General features: G+C 46.1%; 1 protein-coding gene across 6 annotated transcripts in view; it reads left to right on the top strand.

Moving 5' to 3' along the window:
* The window catches only part of LOC128347157 (uncharacterized), a 67,994-nt gene that overhangs the window by 24,764 nt on the left and 19,843 nt on the right, over positions 1–23,387 (top strand). For 4 of the 6 annotated variants that reach the window (XM_053301361.1, XM_053301360.1, XM_053301362.1 and 1 more), the window contains exons 3-4: positions 1,227–1,295; positions 22,640–22,738. In XM_053301361.1, coding sequence (XP_053157336.1) covers positions 1,277–1,295; positions 22,640–22,738 — 118 coding nt within the window. In that variant the 5' untranslated portion in view covers positions 1,227–1,276. Of the gene's footprint in view, positions 1–1,226; positions 1,296–12,265; positions 12,611–22,639; positions 22,739–23,387 lie in introns of those variants that run through there. The other 2 variants (XM_053301363.1, XM_053301359.1) reach the window with 2 other exon arrangements.

The raw sequence follows: 23,387 nt of genomic DNA, 5'->3' as shown, positions 1-23,387 counted from the left end.
GAGAAGAGGTGGGACAGAAGCAAAAGACAGTCAGTGCCCCACCCAAGCTGTTCCCCTCTTCCTTCTTCTTCCCCAAGCCCCTGGGCCAGCCTGCCCTATATAATGGCAGAATCCATGGCCCTTAACAATTTTCTTCCACCACTACAAGGAGTTGTGTGGGAGGGAGGGATGGGAGAGGGAAAATGGAAATAGGAGAGGAGAGCCACTTTCTCTGAGGATGGAGCCCTCCCCAGCTGAGGGAGAAGTGTGAAGGGAGAGCCTGACCAACTGAGTGAGTGAGCGGCGAAGGGGGTAGTGAACACAGACTCCAGTCCTATCTCATTCCCTCTTCCCTTTCTTCCTCGCTCCCTCCTTTCCTAGCTTCACCTCACATCGTGATGGAGCTTATCAGGATTTTGGAGCAGACAGTCTCCCCAGATTGCACCGAGCTTGAGGCAGCTCAGAAGTTCCTAGAACAGGCGGCCATCGGGAACCTGCCCACTTTCCTTTGCCCACAGAAGGAGCTCTTGCTGCAGCCTCCCTTCCCTGAGTGCCTGCACACCCAGTGGCAGCCCCTATCCCTGCCACATAGCGATGCTTTAAAAAAAGTTTTTTTAAATAAAAAATTTCGACGCCCCCAGCCCCCCACCCACACCCAGCCCTCAAGCAGGAGGGGACCTCCGAAGCCCTTCAGGTCCGAGCTCCAAAGTTACCTAAGTGCCCCCCATACATGTTACCTGCATCACACATCTGTTAAATCCATGGCCCTTAACAACCAACATATTCCAAGCATTTTGGAGCTTCAGTGAACATGGTAAAGCAACCTGTTAAGGTATTTTTTCTTAATGTTTATATGTATTGTTTATGATATGTTCATTATTTATGTGATGCAGAATGTAAAGCAAAGATCTTATATAACTATTTCCAGTTTTTGGTATGGAGTTCAAAAATCCATAAATTTCCAGTATTAGTCAACCTTAACTCTTTTCTTAAATGGAAGACACTTTGATCCCAGAATTGGTCACTGATATATTAAAAAACATTGTCCAGTGCAGAGAGACCTGGCACAAATTAAGCCTTAATCACAGTGGTTTTTTTGTGTGTGAATATTTAAAATTCGACCTGAGGCATCATTTACTCCTGATTTAACCTCTGTCTTTTTGCCCCAATGATCACTGATCAGCATTTTCATATTATGCACAGTTAAAAGGACCTCTTGGTGATAGTGTTTTCTTTACCATCTACAGACATCAAATACTTATACAGATCTCAAGAAGAAGATTTTGAGAACTATAACATGAAAGTGGAAGCTAAAGGTAATATTTGTTTATCTTTCTATCTATCTATTTATCTATTTATTTAATTTATACACCACCTGACTCCAAAGGCTCTAGGCAGTTCACAAAAATAAAAACAATAGAAACAAAACCAACTATCAAAACAGCGATTAAAAAAATTAAAATATTCAGAGATTACGAAATGCCTGGCTAAAAACTAAAGATTTTCTTTAAGCTCAGTGTATATCAAGATATTAAGGTATTAAAGATATCTTATATCTTTAAGCTCATTGTATATCATAACCCAAAAGGCCTTTGCCTTCCTGCATGACCACCATATATAGAAAATGTTCCTTCACATTGTCCACATTTCCAACATTTGTTTGAAACATTTTAATACGTTAATGCTAATTTTTTCTGTGTCAGATACCACCTGTACATCATCTTATAATAATTTTCTTTTAAAGTATAACATGCAGTAAACTTTCAATCAGTTTTCCATAATTTTTCCCAAGCAGCCATATCTATATTATGATCCACATCTTGAACCCATTTTACCATAGTCGTTTTGACCACTTCATCTATCTCCTCCAAAAGCAACAACTTATACTTCTTAGAGACTAATCTTTCATCATTTCCACACCTCCTTCTCAAACCTTGACAGATGATCCACAAACCCAACCTTAAGTTCCTTCTTATAAATTTCATTTAGCTGATGATACTGAAACTAATTACTAACAAAATTTTGTATTTCATTGAAACTTTTTAATTTACAGCCCTTCTCTGAAAATATAACATTCAGATATATAGGTACCCCATTCAGATTGCATATTTGTCTCTTTACATGCCAAAGCCTCAATTGGGGATACCCATAGTGGAGTTTTACACTCCAGCCATTTTTTAAAATATTTTTACCCATACTCTCATCAGACTCCTTCGTACACAATGATTAAGAAAAATCTTTATGCACTTTGCTTTTACCATACCACAAATGAGTGGTATCCAAACCTTCTATCAAAGCCTTCCAAATCAAGTATTCTGGGATTTCTTAATGTTATCCATTCCTTTAACCACGTCAAACAAACAGCATAAAAATACAGCCTTAAATCAGGTATGGCAAGACCACCTCTTTCTTTAGCATCTGTTAGGTTTTTAAATTTAATTTTCGGTCTTTTCCCTTGCCAAACAAGTTTAGTTATATCCTTTTGCCATTGCTTGAAACAGGTTAACATGTTAATTGTAGCAATAGTCTGAAAAAGAAATAACATTTTAGGTAAAACATTCATCTTCACAACTGAAATTCTTTCCATTAAAGATAAATTCATTCTAGTCCATCTTTGTAAATCAATTCTTACTGTATTTCATATTTTAATATAATTATTTGAAAATTTTAAAAAAGATTTTTTATTTGTCAACCAGACACCCAAATATTTGATTTTCTTCTCCACTTTCAATTCACTTATCTCATAAAGTTTATCATTTGATTTCTAGTCCATTTTTTGGTCAACGTCTTTGTTTTTCTCTTATTAATATAAAACCCTGCCAATTGGCTAAATTGTTCTATTTTTTCCAAGAGCCTTCCAACATTTCCTAATGGATTTTCTAGAAAAAACACCACATCATCTGTGAAGGCTCTGAGTTTATACTTGCACTACTTTCGGTCCTTGTATTTGGTCATCTTCTCCAATATTTCTACAAAGCACTTCCAGAACTACTGTAAAAAGTAGTGGGGAAAGCAGACATCCTTGTCTAGTTCCTTTTTTGTATTTTACAGTTTCTTGATACTTCCCCATTTATAATAATTTTGGCATATTTCTTTGAATATATTGTCTTAATGGCCTTATTAAAATTATTACCAACTCCCATTGCATCCAATAACCCACATAAACTGCCAGGAGACATTGTCAAATGCTTTCTCAGCATCCAAAAAGATCATAGCTATCTGTTTGTCACTATGTTTTTCATAGTACACCAATACATTCACAACTGTTCTCATATTGTCTCTTAGTTGCCTTTCTGGCAAAACCGCCGCCCCCCCCAAAAAAAACACCTGCTTGATCTTCATGAATAAAAGCTCTTAATACAACCTTCATTCTTTTTGCCAAAATAGCAGCAAAGAGTTTGTCATTATTTTATATATTTATTTATTTATCAATCACATTTGTACAGCACCCCAAACTTTTGCCTCTGGGCAGTCAAAAACATCATAAAACAAGTTAATATATATATATATAAACATAAAACAACAATTTAAAAATCATCCATGAATTAAAACCTTAAAATTTTAAAGAACGGTGAAGAGATGGGTTTTCAAATGCTTTCTAAAAATTGTCAGAGATGGGGAAGATTGTATCTCAGTAGGGAGCGCATTCCACAATCTTGGGGCAGCAACTGAAAAATCCCGTCTCCACGTGGACACCAGCCAAACTGGCAGCAACTGGAGACAGATCTCTCTGGATGACCTCAATGGGCGGTGGGGGTCATAATGAAGACGCTCTCTTAGATACCCAGGGCCTAAGCCATTTACGGCTTTATATGTTACTAGTATTTTTAAGCCCATTATGATAACGGGCGCTAGCTTTCTATCCCGTCTTTTCTGTCTCTCTCTCTCTTTCTGTCTCTTCCCCCCACCCTTGTCCCCTCTCTCTTTTTGTTTTTTGTTTTGTTGTTGTTCTCTGTTTTTGTTCTTCCTTATTTTGCTTTTACTTTTTTTTTGGGGGGGGGTGGATGAATAACGGCCAAAATGGCCCATGAGAAGGTGGCCGCCCCCGCCTATCGCCCTCCCGCGCACCCAACTGCCGGAGCCCACCTTACCCGCTCCAGCCCGAAGGAGAAGAGAGGAACTCGGAAACAGAGCTATTCTCTGTGTTAAGCTGCTGCCTATACTGTCGCAATGGACGCAATAGGCGTCCTTTGCGTCCATAGCGGCAGTTTGAGCAGTGACTTAGCACAGAGAGGAGCTCTGCTCGTGAGCTCCTCTCTTTTCCCTCGGGCTGGAGCGGGTAAGGTGGTCTTCAACAGCTGGGAGGGCGATAGGCGGGGGCGGCAACCTTCTCATGGGCCATTTTGGCCCTTAATCTTTTTTGGGGGGGAGCGGGGAAGGTGATTTTGGGCAGCTGGGAGGGCGGGTGAGCAGGCGGCGGTGGCGGCTGTGAGCGGGCGGGAGCCTCGTTGGCGGCTTTGCCGCCACCTCGCCCAGCTTCATTTTGGGCAGCTGGGAGGGCGGGTGAGCAGGCGGCGGCGACGGCTGTGAGCGGGCGGGGGCCTCGTTGGCGGCTTCGCCGCCACCTCGCCCAGCTTCCCTGTCCCCCGTCTCGGTCTTCCCCCGCCGCCATTGCCCTCGCCTTTTTCAGGGCGGCCGCTTCTGGTTGCCTCGGCCTCCTCTCGCCGTGCCGCAGCTCATGGCCGAGGCGGCGGCTCCACCGCCGCCTCGGCCACTTTCCCCCGCCGCCACACACCGGCTAATGGCCGCCCGTGGCTGTGGGACACTGGTGTCTGAGGTCCTGTGTCCCTTGGGCTCTTCTGGGCCTGTGCGAACAGCCCAGGGAGGCAGGGACGCAGATCCCCAACGTTCCAAAGCCACGGCCACTCACTTAGCCTTTTATTATATAGGATGACTAGCACTTTGTATCTTGCCCGGAAACCTATTGGCAGCCAGTGTAACTCTATCAAAGGAGTGATGTAGGTCTTTCCGAGATGACGCAGAGACCAACCTGGCCACTGCATTTTGTACCAACTGAAGCTTCCAGACTACGTACAAAGGCAGCCCCACATAGAGCGCATTGCAGAAGTCAAGTCTGGAGGTTACCAACATACAGGTGAAACTCGGAAAATTAGAATATCGTGCAAAAGTCCATTAATTTCAGTAATGCAAATTAAAAGGTGAAACTGATATATGAGACAGACGCATTACATGCAAAGCGAGATAAGTCAAGCCTTAATTTGTTATAATTGTGATGATCACAGTGCACAGCTCATGAAAACCCCAAATCCACAATCCTAGAAAATTAGAATATTACATGGAACCAAGAAGACACGGATTGTAGAATAGAACAATATCGGACCTCTGAAAAGTATACAGTGTACTGTGCTTGATTGGCCAGCAAACTCACCTGACCTGACCCCATAGAGAATCTATGGGGCATTGCCAAGAGAAGGATGAGAGACATGAGACCAAACAATGCAGAAGAGCTGAAGGCTACTAATGAAGCATCCTGGTCTTCCATAACACCTCATCAGTGCCACAGGCTGATAGCATCCATGCCACGCCGCATTGAGGCAGTAATTACTCCAAAAGGGGCCCAAACCAAGTACTGAATACATATGCATGCTTATACTTTTCAGAGGTCCGATATTGTTCTATTCTACAATCCTTGTCTTCTTGGTTCCATGTAATATTCTAACTGGCCCTTGGATCCCTTTTTGAAAATCGGTGTTACATTTGCTACTCTCCAGTCCTCTGGTACAGAGCCCGATTTCAGGGATAAGTTAAATATTTTAGCAAGGAGGTCGGCAATTTCACATTTGAGTTCTTTTGAGGACTCTTGGATGGATGCCATCCGGCCCTGGTGATTTGTTAGCTTTCAGTTTTTCCAGACAGTTTAGAACATCATCCCTTGTCACTTCTATCAGACTCAGCTCTCTAGCCTCCATCCCTAAAAAGCCTGGTTCAGGAACAGGTATATATATGCTCAGTATCCTCTGCCATGAAGACAGACACAAAGAACTCATTCAGTTTCTCTGCAACCTCCATATCCTCCTTAATAATCCCTTTCACTCCCTCATTGTCTAATGGCCCAACCGCCTCCCTGGCAGGTTTCCTGCTTCTGATGTACTTGAAGTTTATGTTATTCTCCTTGATACTTTTGGCTAAATGTTCCTCAAACTCTCTTTTTACCTCCCTTATTGTCACCTTGCATTTCTTTTGCCAGAGTTTGTGTTCCTTTCTGTTCTTTTTGTTTGGACAGGCCTTCCAATTTCGGAAGGAAGTCTTCTTCCCGGTACCCGTTAGCCATGCTGGCATCCTCCTGGACTTAGTGGTACCTTTCCTCCTTTTGGGTATACAATCTAACTGGGCTTCTAGTATTGTGGTTTTGAGTGAACGCCATGCACTCTGGAGCGAAGTGACTCTCCTGATTTTACCCCTCAGCTTTCTTTTCACCATACTCCTCATTTTGGAGAAGTTTCCTCTTTTGAAATTTAAAATGTGTGTGTTTGACATCCTTGGTGATTCTCTCCCCGCATGTATGCTGAATTTGATGGCACTGTGGTCACTGTTCCCTAAAGGGTCGATGACACTGACATCACGCACCAGGTCCTGGGTGTCACTCAGAATTAGATCCAAGGTCACGTTCTCTCTGGTCGGTTCCATGAACAACTGTTCTAAGGCACAGTCATTTAGCGTATCGAGAAATTTGACCTCTTTGTCCTGACTTGAATGTGAATTTACCCAGTCTATGTGTGGGTAGTTGAAATCACCCATAATTACAGCCCTGCCTCTCCTTGACGCCTCCCTGATTTCCTCCTGCAACTCCCAGTCACTGTCGGCATTTTGATCCGGAGGGCAATAGCACATCCCCAGTAGCACGATTCCTTTCCTGCCTTGTATAGTCACCCACAGGGTTTCTGTGGAAGACTCCAGTCCACCTAGGTTTTCTACCTTGTTAGATTCTATCCCTTCTTTAACATACAGTGCTACCCCTCCTCCAAGGCACCCCTCCCTGTCCTTCCTATAGAGTTTATACCCAGGGATAACAGTGTCCCACCGGTTCTCACTGTTCCACCATGTTTCTGTTATGCCCACTATGTCTATTTCTGCATTAGCAACCAAGCACTCCAGCTCACCCATCTTGGCTCGGAGGCTTCTGGCATTGGCATACAAGCACCTATACACTGAATCTTTCCCCTGATGTATGCTATTCCTTTGACTCTTTGACCTGCTGGCACAGCCTCCCGTCTGCTCTTTATGCAGTTCTGCTCCGTCCCCATCTGTTTTATTTGAATTCTTTGCAGCCTCACACTTTAAAGAATGGCTTTTGCCAAATGGGATACTGCCCAGCTCCCATTGGCCATTCCCCAGGTGTCATTTTAAAAGCTGCTCTGCAACCTTTTTGATTTTAAGCGCCAGCAGTCTGGTACCATCTTGGTTCAAGTGCAGCCCATCCCTTTTGTACAGGCCTTGCTTGCCCCAATATGTGTCCCAGTGCCTAACAAATCTAAACCCCTCCTCTCAGCACCAACGTCTCATCCACGCATTGAAACCCCTCAGCTCTGCCTGTCTCACTGTACTTGCATGTGGAACAGGTAGCATTTCTGAGAATGCTACCTTGGGGGTCCTGGATTTCAAAATGCTACCTATCAGCCTAAGTTTGGCTTCCAGGACCTCCCGACTGCATTTCCCCACATTGTTGGTGCCGACATGCACCACGTCAGCTGTCTCCTCCCCAGCACTGCCTAGGAGCCTGTCTAGATGCTGCGTAATGTCCGCAACCTTCGCACCAGGCAGGCAAGTCACCGTGCGGTCAACACGCGGGTCACAAACCCCTCTCTCTATCCCCCTAATGATCGAATCACCAACTACAAGGAGGCCCCCACCCCCCAGAGGAGTATCCCCTGTGCAAGAGGATATGGGCTCATCATCCATGGAAGGGGTCCCTTCTAAAGGAGCATTTCCCTCTTCCTCAGACCGATGTTCTCCTCGCCCCAGACCTTCATTCTCCCTGACAGCAGAGGAGCTACCAGCCCTGGAGTGGGATGCCTCTATCACATCCCTGAAGGTCTCATCTACATGCCTCTCTGTCTCCCTGAGCTTCTCCAGATCTGCCACCTTGGTCTCGAGGGAACGGATTTGTTCCCTGAGAGCCAGGAGCTCCTTGCACTGAGCACACACCCATGGCTTCTGCCCATGGGGCAAATAGTCGTACATGTGGCACTCTGTGCAATACACTGGGAAGTGCCCCTTCCCCTGCTGACCTTCTATCTTCATACTGTTTTAGTTGGCTCTTTACAGTATTTAGGGAGCTTATTGTCCGTTTATTAGATAGTTTACTAGGATAGGTCTCAGCTGTAATGGTCAGCTATTTAACTGTCCAAATAGCCTTTCCCAAAAATATGAGGGATACGAGGGAGGGATATGTACTTACGTTCTCTTCTCCACCAGTCTCCTTGTGATCCTTGTGATCGCAGGGGCTTGTTCCAGGCTCCCCTGCACACTTCCCGCTAAACTCCAGCAAAACTCCTATGTCCTGTTTGCTATCCCTGTTCACATTTACTTCTTCTATTCCCCACGTCCACTGGAATAGCTGCCCCACATTCAACCAAGGCGCCCCCTGTCTCTCTATCTATAGATGAACCCAAACACATTACAACTACTTTGACCCAATCTCACCAACAGTGAAGTGAGCAAGAATCTTTTCTAGCCATTCAGGTTAGTATGTTGGCCCCAACCCTCAGTCCCACCTCCAAGGGCTGGCCACCTGCAGGTGGCCTGTGCCAGCAGCTGTGCCTCTGGCTGCAGTCCACTCTAATAAAGGCCAAGATCTCAGAAGCCCAATGGGTGTGTCTCACACCCACACCAATCAGGCAGTTGGGCCAGGTGCTGTATATCTGAACACAATTAGAGTGAGTTCAGCCCCTGATAGCAAACAGTCTACAGCAAGCAGGACAAGAGCATTTATTTAACAGTGAAATTGGTCTGTAACTCTTAACTTGCGTTAAATCTTGATCAGGTTTTGGAATTACTGCACTATTGGCATATTTCCAAGACTCTGGCATATTTCCTTTTTGCAAAATATCATTCATCGTCCATTGAAAAGGCTGTAATAGTTGATCTTTAAAGGTTTTGTAATACAAAGCTGACAGACCATTCAGTCCAGGTACTTTATTAACTTTACTTTGAATTATTGCTTCCAATAATGATATCGGTGCATTCATAATTTCTATATGATCCTTAGTAAGTTGGCGAATATTTTGCGTCTTCAAGAATTTATCAATTTTTATATCATCTACTCTATTTCCTTTGTATAATTCTGAATAATATCTGAAAAATTCCCTTTTTATTTCCCTTTCATCATAAGAAAGTCCATTTTTTGGTAGATATCTTGGATATGTACTTATTATTTCACTCACTTCTAATTTTCCAAGCCAATAACTTGCTTGGTTTGTTTGCTAATTCAAATGATTTCTGCTTCACATACTTTAAATTCCATTCAATTACATTTAATACCAACATAGAAACTTGTTGTTGAAGCATTTTAATAACTTGAATAGGCTCTTGCTTATCCTTAATAAATAAGAGCTCTCTTTCTTTTTTGGAAATCTCCATCAATAATATCTCTTATTTCAATCCTCTTTGTTTTCTAAGGTATGCATTCTGTTGTATTATAACTGCTTTTTCTGCATCCCAAATGATCTTATTATTGGAACTCTCTATGATTTTAATATGTGGTGGGGATCGTGCAGAAGAAGGTGGGGAATGGGACAACTCACCACAGCCAAATAGCCGTGGCCAACTCACTGCCAGCCAATTGGACGTGGCCAACTTGCCACAGGGATAACTCACCACAGGGAACAATGCAACTCCCTCCCGCAAACCCATCCTGTCACTTTAGCTTCGATCTGGAGGGGACAAGCGGGAGGGAGGTGAGAGAAAGTTAAATTTCCACCTACCACCCACCAAAGCATGTCTTTCACATTCTGCAGTGGAAGGAAGTATCTCTCTGCATTCCTACCTGTGGGGTTGTGCCTCATGAGAAGTGAAATGTCAAGTGCGAAGCCTGCACCAGAGCTTTAGAGCAGGCAAGCTGCCATTTTCCTCCTCATATTGCCACTTTGCAGGTCTCCCCAAAGCATCAGTAGACCTTGCTGCTGAATTATCTTATTGAAGCAGACTACCTCACGTATATCCCAGGGATATTAACAGAACATTTGGGGGAATCTAGTGCGTAGTTGAATTTTGAATTGATTAGCAAAACTATTAGGAGGAGATTTCCTGGCCAAGGTGTGTGTGCATGTTATATTGTTTTTTAATTATCTGCAGGAAAGTACAACTCACTGCACCCTATGGCCCAGCATAAAATTGTTGTCAGGGTGTTTGGTCTGGTCACTTGCTTCGGTGTAGGCCCCCACTGAAGACTCAGCTCTTTCATTTTCATCAAAATACTGTCATGGCCCAGACCTCTGAGTCAGAAGAGTCAGAGGAGGAGGGAAAGGACTTGGTTGGCCGAGCATGCTCAGAAGCACAGCAAGACTTGGCTGTGAGAACAGATTCTGAAGCTGGGGTGGAACGGCAGCAGACAAAACAGCTGACAGAGATGAGGGCTGAAGAGATTGATCAGGAGGAAGCTGGAATTTCATCTGTGTTAAGAACACGTCTCAAGAGAAAGGCTTAGTGGGAGACACGCATGTGCAAGATCTCACAGGAGGGGAAATAGAAATGCTGAGTCAGGAAAGCCTGATTGGTTATCTTGAGCCCTATATGAAGCAGATGCTCTTCCTGGGGCAGTACTTTCAGCAACGTTGCTTTCCGCAGACAGTGTTCTTCTTACTTAGAATCATTCAACCTTTCTTGTTTCAGCCTGTCCTTGTTCTGTTCATTCCTTGCTCCTTTATTTCAGTTATTACTCAGTTATCATAGAGGGGGGTACCTAATTTAATTTCAAGGGACTATTTTGTTTATACTACTTTATCTTTGTGAGCCATTTTTTGTTTTCATTTGTGCAGCTAAGCTGCTACTCTTATCTCCAGACTTTCTATTTAACTCACAGAAGTAGAGCTGAAGGGATCGTAAATCATGTTGGGTCAGCCGTGCCAACAGATCTACGACAAATACACTGATCTGCTCATGGTTATCTTGTTGGTGTCAGGATCCAGAATTCTGTAGCCTTTGGATTACATTGAGTAGCCTACAAAAATCTCTTTTGTGGCCCTAGCTCCTAACTTAGTTATTTTTTCCTTTGGGATGTATGAGTAAGCCGTGCATCCAAAGACATGAAAATGCATCATGGACAGCTTATGGCCATGCCAAAGTTCATATGGTGTTGTTCCTACAGCCTTTGTGTGCATTCTGTTTTGTATATATGTAGCAGTCATGATGCCTTCTCCTCAGAGTTTCTGTGGGAGGTATGCATCAGCAAGCATGCATCTTACCATATCTAGAAGACTTTTATTCTTTCTCTCTGACACTCCATTCTGAGATGGGTTGTAAGCTACTGTGGTTTGATGCAGGATTCCAAGTTCTCTCAGGAAATGCTGCATGGCTCTGAACATATACTCTCCTCCGTTGTCTGTACACAGGAACTTTGGCTTCCACTCCGATTTGCTGCTCACCATGGCCACATAGTCCTGGAGTTTCTCAAGCATCTGTGATTTCTCCTTTAATAGAAAGACAAACTGTATATCATGAATCATCATCAGTAAACATTAGGAAGTATGTGATATTACCTATTGTCACTGGTAGTGGTCCGCATATATTGATCAGCTCTAGGGGTCTTCGTGTCTTCTTTTTACTCTGCTTAGGAGTGGGTTATTAACTGTTTTGGACTCAAGACAACAAACACAGTTAGTCACAATGTCAAATGGTGTAAAATCAATGCCATTAGTTAATCCCCTTTCCTTCATGTTCTGGATTGGCTCATAGCTCCTGTTACCTAAATGTCTATGCCACAGTTGCAAGCAGTTCTCATGTGAGCATGACCACATAAGGTTCACTTCATAAGGCTGACATGCTTCAGGTTTGGACCAAGCTGGTTTTTCTCTGTCTGTCTTTGATACAGGTTGCTCCTGCACATTGTACAGGCCTTTGCATTCAGTACTTTCAAGGCAGACCTCTCCATTCTGGGAAACAACACGTTGTCCATTTCTAATATATAGTTCATAGCCTTGTTTCTCTAGCTTGGATAATGAAAGCAAGGAGCTGAGAAATCAAGGATATACAAAACATCTTTCGCTAGAAATTCATTAATGGATCCACCTGGTAACTTGCAATACAAAATTTCTGTCATGTCCCCTAGCTCTGACAGCGAGGAAGAAAGGGAAGCTGTCGGCATTTCACCCGAGTCTGGAATGTGTGAAGGGCAGAGCCCGACTGCAGTGGAATTAGCTGACGGTTCAGAACAGACTCAACAGCCTGAACCAGCAGAAAATGTCAGCGACCAATTGGGGGATGATTTAGGCATTGGAGCTCCACCGACGCCACAGCAACGCAGGTGTTTCAAACGCAGGTCACAACTGGAGGCGGTGCGGAGGAGCAAGCGCCTGTTATCGAAGACTGACAAGCCGTAAATCCTGACACCTGGGAGCTTTCAACTGGCTCCATAAATTGGAGCCTCTGCCTCCCACTCATTGCTGAGTTTCAACAATTGTCATTCACCCACAGCAAGCAGCCGAGCCGTGTACTTCGCTGGCCTTGGGCCAGACCTTGACAATTTCTTCACCTTTCCTCTTTGCTTTAATTGTAGTATTATTACCCAAATGAGCAATCTCTTCAGGAATATATATATATAACTAGCTGACCTGAGTGCCGCTGCCGCGGCCAGTCTGAGTGCCGGGCTGTCCACTACTGCGCTGTCGGGCGGGCTGGGGCCCGCCGCCGCCTGGCCCGCCGCCAAGTCCCACCGCCGTGGCCGGGCCAGTGCTGAGTCCCGCGGCCGGCCGAGTGCTGAGTTCCGCTGCCGCCGCCGGGCCAGGCCGCCCCCACCCCACCGCACCACCACTACTGTGCTGTCGGGCGGGGCGGGCCGCCCCTGCCGCCTCACATCTGTGGCCGGGCTGGGGCCCGCCGCAGCCTGGCCCGCACCGCGGCCTGGCCCACCGCCACTGCCTGGCCTGTGGCGCAGCCAGGCCCGCCGCCTCTCCTCCACGGCCGGGCCTGGCCAGGGCCGCTGCCTCGCCTCCATGGCCAAGCCCTCCTGGCTCCCCGGCCATGGCCGCCACCGCGGCCGGGCCGAGTGCGGCCGCCGCCGCCAGCCCTCGCCTCAGCGGCCAGTCCCGGCCAGTCCCGACCCGGCCAGTCCCGCCGCCTCACGTCCGTGGCTGGGCCCGGCCCAGCCAGTCCCACCACCTCATGTCCACGGCCAGGCCCAGCCCGCCGCTTCGCCTCCGCGGCCGGGCCAGGCCGGGCCCGACCAGGCCCGCCGCCTCGCCTCCGCGGCCGGGCCGTCTGGCTCCCCGGCCATGGCCGCCGCCACCGCTGTTCTCCTGGGTGCGCCAGCCAATCAGGCGCCCCCGCAGCCCAGCCAATCAGCTGGGCTGCCGGGACGCATTTTTCCCTGGCACACCCAGGAGAATTATATAGATAGATAGATAGATAGATTACATTTATATCCTGCTCTTCCTCCAAGGAGCCCAGAGCAGTGTACTACATACTTAAGTTTCTATTTCACAACAACCCTGTGAAGTAGGTTAGGCTGTTCAGTATAGAAATCCAGGTGATTTGAGATGGGAATTGTGGATCCACTGTCTAAAATGAATCCTGCATCTCCTTGCAATAAGGACACACTATAGTTGTGATTTGAATCTCTTTCAGTAAAATCAGTTTTTCTTGTCTGATTCTTGGGACAGTTTGTCACCTTGTGGCTGGATTGGTTGCACAGAAAACATCTAAATGCATTAGTGCCAGTTGGCCTCATTCCAGACATTCCAGGAGCAGTCTCCCTGCCAACGGTCATGTGACCTCTCCCTCTGGATGGTGTTCCCTTGGTAACAGAGCCAGAGCTTTTTGTATGCTGATGGGGGCCTTTGCGATTTCCTCTCACAGCATTCCCTTCCCACCTTGGGTTTTTTCTGGTATGGCCAAATGTCACCTTAAGAGCAAAGTTGCTTGCCAATTCATCATCATAGCGAGAACTCAAAACTTGCCTTCTGCTTGCTTCAGCAGAAATAGTTTCCACTGCTTTCTCATAAGTTAGAGCAGTGTGGGTTTCCAATTGCCCGATTATATTACTATAACTGGGAGGCATGCTTAGAAACAGAGCTTCCAATTTCTGATTCTCTGTAAATTCCTCTCTTGCAGCTTTAAATTCTGCAAAATAGTCCCGTAGTTCTCCTACATGGCTGCCAAAACAGTTGCCCTCCTTATACTGGAGATTCTGCATTTTCTTTTTCAAATTAAAGGTGTATGCCCACCCCTTTTTCAGATGCAAGGAATCTAACTTGCTCAGCATTTCCTTTGAGGTCCCAAGTTCACTTATGGTAGAAAGATAATGCTTACTCAAAGAAGTAATGATGAGGACTTACGCCTTAGCATCCTTCAGTTCCCACACCTCCTTAGCAGCTTTCTTTGCAGCTGTGTTTCCATACATGGGAGCAGCTTCTTCAGTGACCTTCTGCAGTCCTTCAGCTCGTAATGCAAGCCGCAGTCAAATTCACCATTCCGAATGATTGTCTGGGTTCAGGACAGTCAGTCTAAGCTCTCCTTCTAGGTAGGTAGCCATCCTCACTGTGCTCCATAAAGGGCAGCTGTAGAGCAGCAATTCAAAGTGCCCGCGGCTAGATCTCACAAGATCTCCAGGAACAAACTTTAGTTGAAGTACACGCAGCTCAAGGCTCTGGGTCCCATAATCTGTTGGGAATTCTCTCTGGTAAGAGATACCCTTCTATTTCAGCAGAGTGCTCAGAGGCAAAACACAGCAGAGTCTACCCAGGCATGCATGTCTGGTAAGAGCCAAAAAGAAATCTGGAGCCAGTTCATTGTTTCAAATCAAAATGAGGAGTCTTTATTGGAGAACTCCATTCTAGATAGGAAAGTGGAGAGATAGAACCTCTAGCTAGATGCAGAGAGATGTCTGCATCTCCGCACACATGGTGCAGAGAGAGAGAGGCAAGTGTGTGTGACAGGGAGAAGAGAGGGAAGAAGGGAGGGAGGAAGAAAGGGAGGCAGGAAGGAAGGAAGTCCCTGAGAGTAGCAATCTACATATCAAAGCGATATGTAGAGAGCAGTAGAGAGGAGGAATGACTAATGTCTTGACCCCTCTAGCCCTCTGACTCACTAGTCTGTCCACCTCTGTCACTGAGGCATGAGGCAGTGCAGAGTCCTTCACTTCCAACACTCAGGAGTCACAAACAGTAACTGATCCAACCTAACCACACAAGAGGAGTCACTGGACACTTCCCCATCAGACACTGGAGAAGTTGTGGAGACTGAGTCTAAATCAGCACAAATACGAGAGAATTCCCCCACAATGAATTTATTAAACACGTCACAGTGGGTAATAGATGGTTCCAGATTCTGACTGAAAGGAGGAGGGGCACATAGTAGCCCTCTCACAACCCTGAACAACTCCACTGGACATGAATTTGCAGATGCAATATGGGCAGAAAAGAATCGCTTCTTTGCCATACATATTGCCTGAGCATAGATCTTCAAATGTACTCTATATTGCAGTCTGTCAGAATCTAGTCAAGTCTTTCTCCACTAGTGCTCCAGTTGTCTATCTTGCCACTTTAGCCCCCATAGTTCTTCTGTATACCAAGGGGACAATTTTGCAGGGGGTCGGAGAGGATGCTTAGGAGCCATCATGTCTACTGCCTGAGTGAGTTTGCTCACTTAGTTCTCCACCAGAGCATCAACAGGATAGCCAGCAGAGCCAACACTAAATCCCTCCAAGGCTTCCAATTGGATCCAATTGGATCCACCCTTCTTGGGTGGACCATCCTAATAGGCCCTTCAGATCTGTGAAGGTGGGAAGTGATTGTGAGTCCAACCTTAACCAGATGGTGATCTGTCCATGACAATGGGGAAATCTCAGGAGTCCCCACCCATGGAATATCACCCTGGTCAGGATTTCGCAGCAGGTCGGAGAGGATGTTTAGGAGCAATAATGTCTACTGCCCAAATGAGTTTGCTGTTCCAGTTCTCCCCCAGAGCATCAAGAAGATCGCTGGCAGAGCCAATGCTAAATTCCTTCAAGGCTTCCGGGAATCCTATTGGATCCAATAACCTTCTTGGGTGGACCATCCTAATAGGCCCTTCAGCCCTGCAAAGGTGGGAAGTGATTGTGAGTCCATCCTTAACCAGATGGTGGTCCATCCATGACAATGGGGAAATCTCAGAAGTCTCCACCCACGGAACACCATCCAGATCAGAGTGAAAGACCAAATCAAGTATGTGACCAGCAATGTGTGTCAGTCTTGAGACCACTTGGGATAGGCCCACAGGTGTCATGGCCACTATGAACTCCTGAGCACCTGGACAAATTGGTCCTGAAATTAACCTCGAAGTTCCCCAGCACCACAAGCCTGGGGGACTCCAACACCAAGCCTGAAACCAAGTCCATCAGCTCAGGGACTCTGTTGAGCAGAGGGGCAATCAATATACCAACAGAAGTCCCAATCTATCTCTGGTCCCCAAACATAGGTACACACATAGGTACACACACTTCAACAGGGATCCTGGTAAGGGAGATGTTATTCTTATAGACCACAGCCACTCCACCTCCCCATCCGCAGTCCCTCACCGGCTCCTCAACCCTGGAGGGAGAAGCTGGGACCAAACTGAGCCACCAACCTCCCCCAACCATGTGTCCATAATACAAACCAGGTCGGCTCCTGCATCCAGATCATGAATAGTTTCTGATTTGTTCTGGACTGACCTGGCATTACAAAGGAGCAAGGTGAGATTCCAAGGGTGGTTGGCACTGCTCCCCGAGATCAAAGAGATGGCAGAGCAGCTGGAAAGGAAAACAGCTATTAGATTTCTGATCCCCCTTCCCCTGTAATGATCTGCTGACCTGCCAATGTTACTTCTTCTGTTCACCAGCAGCAGCGGAATTGCCACCCCATAATCCGTGGATATGCCCTTTGTTTCCTCATCTCCAGCCAAACCCAGACAAATTATAAAACAATCTCACCCAGGTCTCAATTAAAAACAGAAGCCAAACTACTAAATCCCCCCCCACACTTTGGGCCAGGATGCCTGACCCTTGCCATCGCTATCTCCCAAAGTGGCTCCCCCACAACGGCGACCCCACCAGTAGCCGGCCCATCGCCACTGGCATCACCCTAAATAACCCTGAGCAGGTAGCTCTAGGCAGATGGAGTGCAGGAAACTGCCAGGTCACCCCCGGGCCCCAGTCCTACAAAGCCTCACCACAGTACAGCAGCCTGTCCTGGGGGGCAGATAACAAATGGGCGGGGTAGCAGAAGGAGTAGCAGACAGGCAGGCACCCAGTCCCTCGCCCTCGGGTCTGCTGTCAGCAGCTGGTCTGTCCGGTTTTGAAGTTTAGCTGGCAGCGTGCAAGCAGGGAATAGAGCAGGGAATGGCAGGAAAACAGCGTTCAAGGCAGGAAGCCAGTCTGGGTCACAGAGGCCAAGACATATGTCTGAAAACTCCTTGGCTCAGGCTGGGGGCTGAGAGATGCTTCACGAATGAAGTGTGTTGTTTCCAGTGCCTGGCTGTAGGGGTGTGCACAAAACCGCAGAGCTGCGGTCCGGCACCGGGGTGGGGGGTTCCATTAAAGGCGGGGGGGTTACTCACCCCTCCCACGCTTTCCACTTTAGTGACCGTATGTACTGTAGTAATTGGGCAGCAGGATATCGCCCTGCCATCCATTTCCCCACTTTGGCTGCTGCTCCTCTGCTGAGAAATCGGGGACGGGGGGCAGGATATCGCCCTGCCATCTGTTTCCCTGCTTTGGCTACTAGCCTGCTGAAAAAGGCTTTGCTGCAAAGTAACGCAACTCTAAAGGCGGCGGCAGCAGCAGCAGAAGAGGAGGAGAAGCCAAAGGGAGCAGGGACTTCCCTTCTTCCCTTCTTCTACCTGGGCAGAGACAGAACGTGCGGGAGGCGCTTGGCCGCCTCGCTTAGAGCTGAGGGAGCGCGTGCGCACACGCAAAAGGCTTCTCCCTGCTTGGCTGAAAAAGGCTTTGAGAAGCCTTTTGTGCGTGCTCTAAGTGAGGCGGCCAAGCGCCTCCCGCGCGTTCTGTCTCTGCCCAGGCAGAAGAAGGGAAGTCCCATATCGGCAGCAGCAGAAGAGGAGGAGAAGCCGTGGGGATGTAAAGTCCGAGCGGTGGGGGGGGGGGAGGGAGGGAGGGAGGATGTTGTTCCTCCTCTTCTCTCTCCTGCATGCCTGCATGCTCCACACCAATTAGCACTTGGAAAGGTGCTGCTTTGTTCAGTCAGTGGAGAAATCATCAAGAAGAGATCCAGCCCTTCTCATTTAATCTCGTGGGAATTTTTAGCCAGCTTTCCAATAGGCTTATGAGATCACCCGGCATTCTCTGTGTGTGTCCATGTGTGTGTGTCCCCTTCTATCAACTTCTCAATGCCTGGACCAATAGGAACCAAATTGGGTACAGTTGTAGGGACACATAATGACACTTGAATGGTGTAGTTTGTGATGATGTCATCCATCCCAATCCAAGATGGCGGATGCATAAACTTTTGGGGCACAAGCTAACTTGTGAACCGCTTAACCAATTTGAACCAAATTTGCTACAGCTATAGGAACACATAGGGATGCCCAAATGGTGTGGTGTGTGATGATGTCATCCACTCAAATTCAAGATGGCAGCAGCATGAACATCTGAGGTTCAAGCGGGCTATATTGTGGACTGTCTAACCAATTTAAACCAAATTAGGTGCAGTTGCAGTGAGTGACACACTGGGACACCTCAATGGCATAGTTTGTGATGATGTCATCCACACTGATTCAAGACGCAAAAGGCTTCTCCCTGCTTGGCTGAAAAAGGCTTTGAGAAGCCTTTTGTGCGTGCTCTAAGTGAGGCGGCCAAGCGCCTCCCGCGCGTTCTGTCTCTGCCCAGGCAGAAGAAGGGAAGTCCCATATCGGCAGCAGCAGAAGAGGAGGAGAAGCCGCGGGGATGTAAAGTCCGAGCGGTGGGGGGGGGGGAGGGAGGGAGGGAGGATGTTGTTCCTCCTCTTCTCTCTCCTGCATGCCTGCATGCTCCACACCAATTAGCACTTGGAAAGGTGCTGCTTTGTTCAGTCAGTGGAGAAATCATCAAGAAGAGATCCAGCCCTTCTCATTTAATCTCGTGGGAATTTTTAGCCAGCTTTCCAATAGGCTTATGAGATCACCCGGCATTCTCTGTGTGTGTCCATGTGTGTGTGTCCCCTTCTATCAACTTCTCAATGCCTGGACCAATAGGAACCAAATTGGGTACAGTTGTAGGGACACATAATGACACTTGAATGGTGTAGTTTGTGATGATGTCATCCATCCCAATCCAAGATGGCGGATGCATAAACTTTTGGGGCACAAGCTAACTTGTGAACCGCTTAACCAATTTGAACCAAATTTGCTACAGCTATAGGAACACATAGGGATGCCCAAATGGTGTGGTGTGTGATGATGTCATCCACTCAAATTCAAGATGGCAGCAGCATGAACATCTGAGGTTCAAGCGGGCTATATTGTGGACTGTCTAACCAATTTAAACCAAATTAGGTGCAGTTGCAGTGAGTGACACACTGGGACACCTCAATGGCATAGTTTGTGATGATGTCATCCACACTGATTCAAGACGCAAAAGGCTTCTCCCTGCTTGGCTGAAAAAGGCTTTGAGAAGCCTTTTGTGCGTGCTCTAAGTGAGGCGGCCAAGCGCCTCCCGCGCGTTCTGTCTCTGCCCAGGCAGAAGAAGGGAAGTCCCATATCGGCAGCAGCAGAAGAGGAGGAGAAGCCGCGGGGATGTAAAGTCCGAGCGGTGGGGGGGGGGGAGGGAGGGAGGGAGGATGTTGTTCCTCCTCTTCTCTCTCCTGCATGCCTGCATGCTCCACACCAATTAGCACTTGGAAAGGTGCTGCTTTGTTCAGTCAGTGGAGAAATCATCAAGAAGAGATCCAGCCCTTCTCATTTAATCTCGTGGGAATTTTTAGCCAGCTTTCCAATAGGCTTATGAGATCACCCGGCATTCTCTGTGTGTGTCCATGTGTGTGTGTCCCCTTCTATCAACTTCTCAATGCCTGGACCAATAGGAACCAAATTGGGTACAGTTGTAGGGACACATAATGACACTTGAATGGTGTAGTTTGTGATGATGTCATCCATCCCAATCCAAGATGGCGGATGCATAAACTTTTGGGGCACAAGCTAACTTGTGAACCGCTTAACCAATTTGAACCAAATTTGCTACAGCTATAGGAACACATAGGGATGCCCAAATGGTGTGGTGTGTGATGATGTCATCCACTCAAATTCAAGATGGCAGCAGCATGAACATCTGAGGTTCAAGCGGGCTATATTGTGGACTGTCTAACCAATTTAAACCAAATTAGGTGCAGTTGCAGTGAGTGACACACTGGGACACCTCAATGGCATAGTTTGTGATGATGTCATCCACACTGATTCAAGATGGCGGATGCATAAACTTTTGAGTTGCAAGTGCACTAACTTGAGCACTGTCTAACTGATCTGAACCAAATTTAGAACACCTGTACTGAGTGGCAAACAGGGTCACCTCAATGGTGCAGTTTGTAATGATGATATCCACCCCAATCCAAGATGGTGGACAAATGAACATTTGAGACACAAGAGATCTAACTTGTGGACCTCAAGTTACACCAAATTTATTCCAAATGTAGAGACAGTGAAAGGAAAGTAGGCTGATCAGTTCTTACTTGTTATTTATGTATCTATTAGGTAGTAAGGACAGTCCTCACTGCAGCACATGGCTGAATGGCTGTATGGACTATGGGAGGTATAAGCTGTGCTGCTCTATGATGAAAATGCAAGGATTGTCAGATCTATTTGCTGTTTTTGAGGTCACTGTTAGATTGTTCCACAAAACTGCCAAAAACCTAATTTTAAGCTGATGTAATGAGTATTGCTTCGTTGAACTTCTTGTTCTTAATATAGCTATGGATTGGAAAAGCCTTTAATTTCCTTTTCAAGAAGGCATCTTATTTTCAATCATTCATTTATTCAGTAAATTGGTATACCGCTCACTACCAAAGTCTCCAGGTGGTTTACAGCATAAAACAAACCAAGAATTTAACAGTTAAAATATATTTAAAAATCAAACTAAAATATCCATAAAAGCACACCAACTAACTTAAAAGCTTGGCTGAAGAGATGTGATTTAGTTGTTTCCTAAAAGCCAACAGGATTGGAGCAGATCTAAGCTGAGCAGGAAGTGCACTCTGCAGTTCTGGGGCAATGGCAGAGAAGGCTGGCCTTTGAGTCGCCACCTAACGAGCTGGCAGCACCCTCAGATGAACCTCCCCTGAAGATATTAATAGGTGGTGGGGTTCATAACCAAGAAGGCGTTCTCTTAAATACTGTGGGCCCAAGCCATTAAGGACATCATAGGTAATAATCAGCACTTTGTATTTTTCTTGGAAACCTATTGGTAACCAGTGTTGCTCTTTTAGAAAAGGAGAAATATGGTCTCTATGGGACACCCTGGAGACCAATATGGCAGCAGTATTCTGCACCAATTGCAGCTTCTGGTCAAAGGCAGCCCCACATAGAGTGCATTGCAGTAGTCTAGCCTGGAGGTTACCAACATGTGCACCACTGTTGTATAGCAACTCACTTCCAGGAAAGAGTGCACTTGGCGGACCAATTGAAGCTGATAGAATGCACTCCTGAACACCACCTCCACCTAAGGTATCAGAGAGAGGGCTGGGTCCAGAAGTAATCCCAAACTGTGATCGTGTTCCTTATGGGGGAGTGTAACCCCATCCAGTCAGCTCTATTCCATTTCCCGAACTGTGGCTTCCTACAGTGAGCACTTCCATCATGTTTGGATTCAGTCTCACGTTGTTATCTCTCATTCAGCCCATTACTGCCTCAAGGCAGACATTTTGGGAAGCTATGTGCTTCCATGATGAAGCTGATATGGAGTAGTAGATTTGGGTGTTATCAGTGTACAGATAACACCCTGCACCAAATCCCCTAATGATCTCTCCCGAGAGAGAGATCTTGGGATCTCTGCCTGAGAAGTATGAGCAGAACCACTGCAAAGCAGTGCCCCCTACACCCAGTCTCTGTAGGCGATCCAGAAGGATACCATGGTCAATGGTATCCAAAGCCACCAAGAGCTCCAAATGAACCAACAGAGTCACACTCCCTCTTTCAATTTCCCTTTGGAGATCATCCATCAGGCCAACCAAAGCAGTCTCCACCTGATAAGCTGCCCGAAAGCCAGTTTGAAATGGGTCTAGATAATCCATTTCATCCAAGACTGCCCGGCTCTGGGAGGACACCACCTTCTCAAAAGGAGGTACTTGAATACCCCCAATAAAAACTCTGCAGCAGTAATGGAATCCAGGCCCCCAGATCTTTGCAGCAGTAATGTGAATCTGCCAACATATTGAAAGGGATGGTGATGGGTAATTTAAGCCTATAAAACACTGTGGCTCCTCATAAGCTAGTACTGCTCTAACGAGCAATCTGTATTCTCTATTGATGTATTTTCTTTCTCTCTCAGGTAAAGATATAAATATTTATCGGCTGCACAAAAGAAAAGACAGTTACACCTGTGTATTAGCCATGTTGCCAAGGACGAGTATCAGTGCTAAGAATTTTAGTAGGTATTTTATTTATTTTTTTGAAACCTTTTCTTTTTCATACTTCACACATTCACCAAGAATGAATGCAATAATTAGTCAAGAATTCTACTTTCCAAAATTATGGGAGAGGACTGTTAAGATGAGTTGTAAAAAAGTTTCTCTAATTATAAAGCTTAAAGTTCTATCGCTTATAAATTTGATAAACGTGGGCCTATAATTTGAAACATGGCATGCACAATCTAATTGTCAAGATCCACAAATGTATTTAATTTCAAATGCTAAAGGAAACAGAAACAAAGCAGGAGAACAACTTATTAGTTTCTGCCAAGCCAATGATCTCTTCATTGCTAACACGTTCTTCAAACAACCAAAGCGGTACCTATACACATGTACACCACCAGATGAAGTACACAGAAATCAAATTGATTACATAATTGGTGCAAGGAGGTGGAAGAGTTCAGTTATAACAGCAAAGACATGGCTGGGGCCCAATTGTGGAACCAATAACGAACTGCTCATGTGCAAGTTTGTTTGTTTTTATTGTTAAATTTATAACCTGCCTTTCATTAAGAAAATCCCAAGGAAGCTCATAATAAAATTTAAAAACACAATTATAAAAAAGACACATTAAAATATTAAGCTAAAAAGTATTAGAAGATATAATAT

Source organism: Hemicordylus capensis, chromosome 2, assembly GCF_027244095.1.
Source record: "Hemicordylus capensis ecotype Gifberg chromosome 2, rHemCap1.1.pri, whole genome shotgun sequence".
NCBI lineage: Eukaryota > Metazoa > Chordata > Lepidosauria > Squamata > Cordylidae > Hemicordylus > Hemicordylus capensis.
This window is presented reverse-complemented; position numbering and strand designations above follow the sequence as displayed.